We start from the raw sequence: 8,908 nt of genomic DNA, 5'->3' as shown, positions 1-8,908 counted from the left end.
AAGACTGCCCTTTCTCACAGCTCTGCATTGCCACTTTTGTCATAAAACATGTGTCGGTGTCGGGGTGCCTAGGTGACTCAGTGAAGCGTTTGACTCTTGATTTTGGCTCAGGTCATGACCTCACAGTCATGACCTCACAGCATGACCTCCATGCTGACAGCACAGAGCCTGCTTGGGATTCTCTCTGTCTGCCCGTTCCTTGCTGATATTCAAACTCTCTCTCAGAATAAATTAAAAGGAAAACACACACACACACACGAAAAAAAGAATTCTAACGGCCAGAGAGATGAAGAGTTGCTCAAGATTACACAGGTGGTAACAACAGAGCTAAAATTTAAACCCAAGCAGTCTGATTCCAGAGTTCATGTTCTTAAGCCTGAGAAATGGGCTCCAGGACTGAGTGAGGCGCAGTGAACGTGGCAGCCCCTTCCATCTTCTGCAGGCAACGGAGCCAGGGCTCCCGAGGCTCAGATCTGGTTGCAGCACCTGGGCCAACGGCCACCCTGCCCCAGGAAGCTACCGGGGACAGGGTCAGTGCGCTGATGCCCTCCAGTGGCTACCATGGGGAAGAACAGACATGGCGTAGCTGTGAGGCTGAATGGGTGTTATGGGGAGCGGACCTGGGGAGTTCTTGCTTCCTAGCCTCTACTCTCACAGAAGACACAATAAGGGCATAGGCATAACAGATCTTTTATTTTACCAGAAGGGACAGGCAATGGGGCAGTGCAGCATCCAAGCCCCGGACCAGACATGCGGCATCCACATGCAGGAACAGCTACACAGGCTGGGGCAGAGCCAGAAGTGGGACACTGGGACCGCTGTCACCCACAGCCCCCTGCCAGGGTGCTTGGGCCCCGGGCTCCTCTGTCTCCACTACAGCAAGGAGACAGAGGACCGGGCTGCTTCCCCACGGCTGGAGCCCTACCACTCTGGCCAGAAGGAAAGACGGCACGAGGGATATGGGGTCTGGCCAGTCCACAGCACTCAGCTCCGGGCAGGCCTGGCACAGCCCCGCCCACTGGAAGGGCCTGGCCCGATAACCAGCACAGAGCAGCCCTAGCAGGAAGACGGTCTACACACCTTCTAGTCCCCAACGGGGCTAAACCCTGATCCCAGAAGAGCTTAGCAGAGTTGGGACCAAGCCCCACTCCACCTAGTAGGGACATGTCCATGAAGGGGACTTCCCTGAGCACAAGCAGGGGCCTCCTAAGGCAGTAGTAAACTGAGGGAGCTGCTGTAGACAGGAGGCCTTGCCTCTGCCCCTGGGTAGGGAGAGAGAGGTTAAGGGATGAGAGCAGGCCTGGGGCTGGGGGAGGCTGAAGTAGAGGGCAGCGCCTGGCTAGGCCGAGGGGTCCGGAGCAGGTGGAGCTGGGGACTTCCTGGGGTCGGGTTTAGGGCTGGGAAGACCAGGCCAGGAGAGGGGAAGGGGGCCATCCTACCCAGACCCTCCGCACCCAGGCCGAGTTTTGGCAAGGGCCATGGGAAGGATGGACAGATGCACAGAGAACTTCAAGGCACCAGGATTCTGAGGAGCAGCAGGGCCACTACCCCCCACAGACAGACAGTGATTATAATAAACGTCTTCAGCTTAAACTACATGATGTGTGTAGAGGGTGGGAGCAGAGAGGGACGGAAAAAGACAGACAAAGGAAGAGACATACAGGGAGATGTGGGTGGAAGAGACCAACCAGATGAATGTGGCAGTGAAAGTGAAGGCGTGGGGAAGAGGAGAAGAGGAGGGAGACGGCCGGAGACAGGACAGAAGGGAAGACAGCCACAGAAGGCCTGAACACGCAGCACTTCTGGTCCCTACAAAATAAGGCACCAGAGTCAGTAATGTTCCCGTTGTCGCTGTGGTAGTTGAACGGGTGCTGGAGGGAGAGGCGGGCGGCTGCTAACGGGTGCAGGCCTTCGGGAGCCTCACACCTGCGCACCGGTGGCCTTCTTGATCAGTGGTACCTGCGAGGGAGGGAGACGCCGTGAGGCCTTGGCTCTGGGGCTCGTGACTGTCCCACCCGCAGGCGGCCGGGCACCCACCTTGGAGAGGTCCACGCCTGTGAGGGCGTGCACAGAGGCTGGCAGCTCGGCCAGCAGTCGGTTTACTTCCGATGTCACCTTGCTGTTGTCCCCGCTGAGGACCACGATCTCATCGACTTTGGTCAGCGGGGCAGCGATTTTGGCAGCAATCTAGGCGGGGCATGTGGGAGGAGGGCTCGGTTGGTGATCCGACTCCGTCCTCCCGCACCTCCCTTCCTTTCTGGCCCAAACCCTCTGCTCTTGTTTGCAAGCCACGGCCGGTCGGCCGGTGAGAGGCAGTGGGCCAGGGATGGGCCCGTGGCTGTTGTAGGGTTCCTGCCCCCCGCTGAGTTACTCCCCCATGTAATGCGTCCTGCCACCCTGTGGCTGTGTCCCTGACAAGGCCTGCCGGACCCGCCCGGGGCGAAGGCCTCACCTGGGGCAGGGCCTCCAGCACCAAGGCCATCTTGGCTGCGTCCCCGTATTTCTGGTAGGCCTCGGCCTTGAGCTTCATCCTCTCAGCCTCGGCCTTGCCCATCGCCTCGATGACTGCTGCCTCTGCCTCCCCGATTTTGCGGATCTTCTCAGCCTCGGCCTGTGCTAAGAGGACCTGCTTCACCCTGCAGGAGTTCAGGCCGGGCGGGATCAGTGCGGAGTGCCAGGGGCCCCTCCGGCCTTGCCTGGGGGCCAGCAAACCCTCAAACCCTCTGCTCTGACGGGTGTCAGGGGTCGGGGACCCAGGAAGGGAGGTGCCTCTGGGAGAGGCCACCAGTGTCAGATGCAAACGGGAGAGGAGACCAGCCGGGATGCCCGCCGTGCCAAGTACCATACAGGGCCCTCGGGTCTCCTTTATCCAGTTCAGCCTTCCCAATGGCAATCTCACTGGGAAGGCGGCGCACCCCTTCCTCGGCCGGCAGGCTCAGGGAGGAGCGGCTTCCACACTGGGGCTGGGGAGGTGGCCGGGAGAGGAGCCTGACCAGTCCCCCCTCAGCCGGGGGTGCTCACTTTTCACCCTCGGCGATCTGCTGTATGCGGTGGGCCTCTGCCTCGGCCGGGCGGCGCACTGTGGCGATGAGCTCCTTGTCTGTGCGCAGGATCTCTTGCGCCTCCACTGCGATCTGCTTCTTGCGCTGTACAATCTCGATCTCGATCTCTTCCTGCCGGATCTTCTGCTGCTCACGGGCCCCCTGCAGCTCATAGGCCAGCTGGGCCTCAGCTGTCTGTGATGGGAAGATGGGCAGTCAGAGGCTGGCTGCCAGGTCGTGGCCCCGAGCCCCAACCCGGGATGCCCCACGGCTCCTCACCTTGATGTTGACCTCCTCACTGAAAGCTGACTTTTGCAGCTCGAAGGCTCGCTTGGAGTCGGCAATCTTGGTGTCTGCCATGAACTTCACATCCAGCATCTCCTTCTTGCACTCTGCTTCCTGGCAGCAGGAGGGGCAGCTGCTGAGGGTCCCCCAGCCTACCACGGCCCCACCACCCCTAAGATCCCTGGCCCTGGGGGCAGGAAGGAAAGCCCACGTACCCGGATGCCTGCATCTCGCTCGGCCTCAGCCACCCCAATGTCGGCATCTCTCTGTACCACAGCGGTCTGTGTCTTGCCCAAGGAGCTGAGATAGTCCACTTTGTCATACACGTCCTGGGAGGAAAGGGGGGGGTCATCCTTGAGAAGAGTCCTGGGTACAAAGGTGTCCCTCTTGCCAGCACCCCCTCCAGGGGGGCTACCGGGGGCTGCAGCCTTCCCAGCTCACTGCACCTTGATGGTGAAGCTGAGGATCTCGATGCCCATGCGGCCGACGTCAGGGGCAGCCACCTCCCGCACCAGCTTGGCAAACTGGTCCCGGTCCTGATAAATCTGCTCCACGGTGAGGGTCCCTGGGGACAGAGGGATCATGCGCTGGCTCCCTGGGGGCCCAGCCCACTGCAGAGGGGAGGCGGCGTGCAAGTGCAGTGGGAGTGTATGCCCGAGTAGTGCAGTCTGGGCTCGGGCCTCCTGGGGTTCCTCTTCACAGCCTGTAACACTGAGCCTCCTCTTGCACGGTCCAGGCTTGATGAGGAAAAGGGTCACAAGCAACCCCAGGAGCCTGACCAGACTGGCAGCCCCTCCCCTCCCCTTTCCCTCAAGTCACCTCAAGTTGGGAAGGGAAACCTTGGTGGGACTGACAGAGCTCCCTGTGCCAACCCCCGCCCCTCCCGGGCCCTGGTCTGGAAGAGCCCGCGGGGCTCCTGGAAGGCACAGAGGGGTCCCCGGGAGGGGCAGGGCCGCACCGAGGATGGAGCGCAGGTGACCCTCCAGGGTCTGCAGGACGACGTTCTTGATGTCCTGCACGTTCTTGCCCAGGAACTGCTCGCAGGCCACTGCCAGGAGCTCCTTCTCCGTCATGATCTTCACCTGCCAGTAGTTACAGAGGCACCTGAACCAGGCTGGAGGGGGGCAGACGGAGGCCCCAAACCCACAGACATGGAGGATGGTGGCTGTGCCCCGCCCCTCCTTTTTCAGCCCTGGAGGCCTAGGGCCCAGGCGGGGAGAGGGTCTGAGGCCTCTGGCGAGGAGAGCACACGTGGAATCCTTACCACTGGCGGCCTCGGGCCCGACACGGCCTCTCTGCCGGGCATCTGGGCTCGTCTCCCCACCCCGCAGCCCACTCACAATTCCCTCGTTAGCCAACTCCTCCCATGCAGCCTCCCCACGGGTGGGAGACCTGCAGGCTGAGGGGCGGAGAGGGCAGAAAGGAAAATGAGCGATAGGGACACAGATACACAGACGAGGGAAGAGAGCCTGGACAGGGCAGGAGACAGGTCCAGGGTGAGGCTGCGGGGGGTGGGTATCCACCTGCCTCTCATACGCGAGGTACGAAGCCAAGCACCCACTCGCCAGAGGCCTGTAACATGGCTGTACCATGGCTGCACCTTGCTGCCATGTGAGGTTGAGAGCTGGACCAGAGCAGGAAGCCCCTCACCCGACCCCGCACTGGGAACAGAGAGCAGCCCTGACAGAGCTCCTGTGCCGCACGTGGCCTCCCCTCTCTGGTCCCTTTAGCCCCCGCCCCTGGGAACAGGGAAGGCCTGGATTCTGGGGGGGTGGTGCTTCCAACACCTGCAAAAAATGGGGTGGGGTTAGTGAGTAGGAGCCCTCAGCGTGGCTCTGTCCCTCGCAGGCCCGCTGAGGAGAGAAGGGGTGTCTGTTAGTCCTACTGAGTGGCCAAGGGCCGAGTGAGCATGTTCCGGTGGCGACGACCCTCTCTTGGAAGGTGGACGGGGGAAGGGGCACCAGGGAGAGAGACTGCCCCTGGCTGCTGTCCTCTCCTCCCCCCAAACCCCGGCACAGGGACGAGGCAGCTCAACGGACATGCGTGGGGCTGCTGAGTTACTATACCTGGGCGACACCCGTCACAGTTAAAGCTACCCCCTCGGCCGTCTCTACGTCCTCGCAGCGGGGCTGCAACGTCATAATCTCTAGGGAAATCCTGCCAAGAAATGCAAAACAGGGGCATGGGTCTGGGAGCCCAGGGCCTGGGGCGAGGGGCGAGTCCAATACCTCACTGCTCCGCCTGGGATGGGCCGGGGTCCTGCTGAAGAGGGTGGGAAGGGTGCTCTAGGGGTCGCAGTCAGGGGTCTGTGGGGAGATGGGTGGGAAGGCAGAGCAGCGTGGGTGCAGTGGCTCCGGGGAAGCGGTGTAAGTGTCCTGCCCACGGCACACGTCCTCTGCTCACATGAGCCTGGCTTGCAGAGTAGGGAAACGGAGTAGAGCTGTGGCTGTGGGTGGTCTGGGCCAGTGGGGAGGGTCCACGTGGAGCTGTGTGTGTGCGTCCTGGGGAAAACACGTAAGTGCTGGTGCCCCGGGCTGGGCTGGGTGGGTGATAGGAACACCTCCCAGGGGCCTTCACCTGTCCCCGGGGCGCCCCCGGAGACTGCCTAGAGAGCCCTGCCTAGTAGCCTGGCGTGCTAGGAGTATGCCCGCTGCTGGCCGGAGACAGGTGACCCTGCGTCTGCGCCTGGCCAGGTGAGTCCTGCCCGGTCCCTTCACCTGGCAAAAGGCTGGACTTGAAGCCTACCCTCGGGGTTGGGCCCAGGTGGCTCAAGTGGGGAACCAGGGCTGAGGTCACAAGAGGGCTTCCTGGCCCAGACAATCTCCAGGGCACACATCACCAAGCTTAAAAGGGACGCAGGTATCGGCAGTTGCCTCAAGTCGGTAGCAGTGTGCAGGGGGAGCAGCGTTTCTTTAGCCAAGGGTGTCGAGGGAGGCTGGGACCCTACTGGTTCCACACGAGGTGCTCTGAGTCTCTCAGGCCTCTGCGCCGAAGCCTGCTGGTGCACGGCTACAAGGAGTGGACAAGGTGGGGACGGTCTCCTTCCCCAACAGAGCCAGCAGGCTGGGCAAGGAAGGGAGATGTGGTGTAGGGTTTTGCTTGAGACGCCTGAGATGCCTGAAGGGCAATTTCAGGCAAGGTAATGGGATCGGTAAGATGATGTCTGGGGCCCTTCCAGTAGGGCGCCCGGCATGCAGGCTCTGGGGGGGTGGGGGCTTTCTGGTGTTCACCGCAGTGCCTGCAGCTGGGAAGGATCAACAGAGCGCTGCCGAGTGCAGCAACGAGGACGAGCACCTGCATGTCGCAGAGAGCACGGGGAGTCCCTAAACACCCTGGCTCGGGAATGGGTTTCACTGGCTACAGCTGCATGGCAGTGGAGAGCGAGGCATTGGGCCACTTGCTTTTCAAAGCAAGACTGGGGGCGCTCCTGAGGGGCTCCGTTGGTTGGGGGTTCAGCTCTTGGATTTCAGCTCAGGTCATGATCTCACGGTTGGTGGGACCCAGCCCTGAGTCAGGCTCTGTGCTGACAGCGTGGAGCCTGCTTGGGATTCTCTTTTCCCCCCTCTCTCTGCCCCTCCTCTGCTTGCTCTCTCTCTCAAAATAAATAAATGAACATAGGGCGCCTGGGTGGCTCAGTCAGTTGAGTGTCCGACTTTGGCTCAGGTCATGATCTCAAGGTCAGTGGGTTTGGCCCCGCGTCGGCCTCTGTGCTGACAGTTCGGAGCCTGGAGCTGCTTTGGATTCTGTGTCTCCCTCTCTCTGCCCCTTCCTCGCTCACACTCTCTCTCTCTTCTCTCTCTCTCAAAAATCAACGTAAAAGAATTTTTATAAATAATAAATGAGCTTAAAAAAAACCCACACACGCGTGCGTGCACACACACACACACACACACACACACACAGTGAGACTGGATTCATAATAAAGCTTAGGTTTCTCCAGCACTTCTTTTTCAAAAATCCCAAAGAGCCCTCATGTTGTTTTATTTGCCTTTCCGATATCCCTACGGAACATACAGAAAACATGATTCCCCTATTCACACATAGGGAAACTAAAACCTAGTGACAAGAGATTTGCTCAAAGGCTTCTCAACAAAAATTAGGAGCAGGGAATGGCCAAGGCTCGTTTTGCTAAGGTCTGTCAAGGAGGTCGGAGGTGGCCAAGGAGCTTGATGAACAGAACTACTCATGGGACCCCTTTTCTGGCCCTGCGAGAAAGAGGGCTCACTTGACACTGGCGTGTCAGCACAGACGGGGGGACTAGCAAAGGGCTCCGCAGCACCCGGAGTGGTCGGGACTGAACCCTTCCTGTCCAGACAGCCGAGCTCTGGCACACAGGGGCCTGTGTATCCTGCCTCAACTTACCCCTTGGCATCCAAGGACATCCACTAGCAGACTTGGGCAAAGCTTCCAGAATCCCTTGCTCTTTCCCCACTAGCAGCCCCAGTCGGTGAGGGCAAGAGAGCTGGGGGGCTCTAGGGGGTCCATCCTGGCACCCACAGCAGCACAGGTGGGAGCGGAGGGGAGGGAGGCACACTCTCGGAGGGGAGTCCGTCCGGCTCCTGCCTGCCAGGCCCCACAGGGCAGGAAGAGAGAAGGTTAGACACAGAGGAGGAAGCAGGTGCGTTATTACCTGTGCAACCCCTGTTACGAATAGCGGGACCCCCTCCGACGTCTCAATATTCTCACAGCGACACAGGATGGTCATAACCTCCAGAGACAGTCTGAGGAGCAGCCGGGGGGAGGGGGAGGCAGGGGCAGGAAGGGGTAGGAGGGGACACAGCAAACACACACAGTGGTTACCAGACAAGCAACGATGCTGGCTGCTTGGGGCAGGGCGGGGCTGCTCTTAGTACTCAGCCCTCTACTGCCAGCTCGGCCTAGGGTTGTAGGGGGGCCAGAGGAAGGCCCCTGCTGGCCTGAGGCCTCTGGGTCTCTTCTCTAGCCCCCACACCGCTCTAAGGAGGAGCTGCTGGGCTGGGGGAAAGCCTACGACCTGAGGTCAGGAGGCCTGTGCACAGGGCACCTGGGTTGCCCCCCACCCTTGCTTTCCCAGGAAGGTCCTGGCAGACTCCTGGCGGGAGGGCCCGGGACATTTAGCCTCAGCTCTACCTTCCAAACGCAGGCAAACCTGTGTTTCCAAAATTGGACGGGAGAGGCCACTCTGGGGACTAGAGAGCCACAGCCAGCACCGAATCCTGCTTGGGTTTGTGCTATATGTTATAAGAAGGCAATTTGGGGCCGGAAAAGCCCAAAGAAAACCTTGGATTTTCTGATTTGGCGGGGCTGGGTGTCAAGGAAGGCTGGAGGAGAAAGTGCTTCCCTCCCAGAATATTCACAGGGATAACCGGGAGGTGACAGGTAATTCACTTTGGGATCTCCGAAGTTGGGCACAGGCGAAGAGAGTCATGGCAAAGAAAATGAAGCGCCTGGAAGCTGTCTGGACCTCCCTAGCTGGGCTCCCTGGTGCGGCACGTGTGTGCAAGTGGGCGCAGGGTGGCAGGCCGGACAGAAGCGGGACTGCGGACCGTGTAGACAGTTTCCTTCAGCCAGAGGAAGGGCGGACAGCAGCTGAAGCTGAAGGA

General features: G+C 60.5%; 1 protein-coding gene across 5 annotated transcripts in view; it reads right to left on the bottom strand.

Moving 5' to 3' along the window:
* Positions 1–674: 674 nt before the first annotated feature.
* The window catches only part of FLOT2 (flotillin 2), a 10,533-nt gene continuing 2,299 nt past the window's right edge, over positions 675–8,908 (bottom strand). Inside the window, exons 2-11 of one of the 5 annotated variants that reach the window (XM_077749624.1) lie at positions 7,689–7,889; positions 5,393–5,483; positions 4,285–4,408; positions 3,773–3,891; positions 3,542–3,655; positions 3,321–3,440; positions 3,022–3,236; positions 2,453–2,636; positions 2,038–2,187; positions 675–1,959 (exon numbers count right to left, since the gene is read on the bottom strand). In XM_077749624.1, the coding sequence (XP_077605750.1) occupies positions 1,921–1,959; positions 2,038–2,187; positions 2,453–2,636; positions 3,022–3,236; positions 3,321–3,440; positions 3,542–3,655; positions 3,773–3,891; positions 4,285–4,408; positions 5,393–5,483; positions 7,689–7,708 (1,176 nt within the window). In that variant the 5' untranslated portion in view covers positions 7,709–7,889 and the 3' untranslated portion in view covers positions 675–1,920. Of the gene's footprint in view, positions 1,960–2,037; positions 2,188–2,452; positions 2,637–3,021; positions 3,237–3,320; positions 3,441–3,541; positions 3,656–3,772; positions 3,892–4,284; positions 4,409–5,392; positions 5,484–7,688; positions 7,890–7,956; positions 8,048–8,908 lie in introns of those variants that run through there. The other 4 variants (XM_077749626.1, XM_077749628.1, XM_077749625.1 and 1 more) reach the window with 4 other exon arrangements.

This window comes from Crocuta crocuta, unplaced genomic scaffold (assembly GCF_008692635.1).
Source record: "Crocuta crocuta isolate KB4526 unplaced genomic scaffold, BGI_CrCroc_1.0 scaffold149, whole genome shotgun sequence".
NCBI classification, from domain to species: Eukaryota; Metazoa; Chordata; class Mammalia; order Carnivora; family Hyaenidae; genus Crocuta; species Crocuta crocuta.
This window is presented reverse-complemented; position numbering and strand designations above follow the sequence as displayed.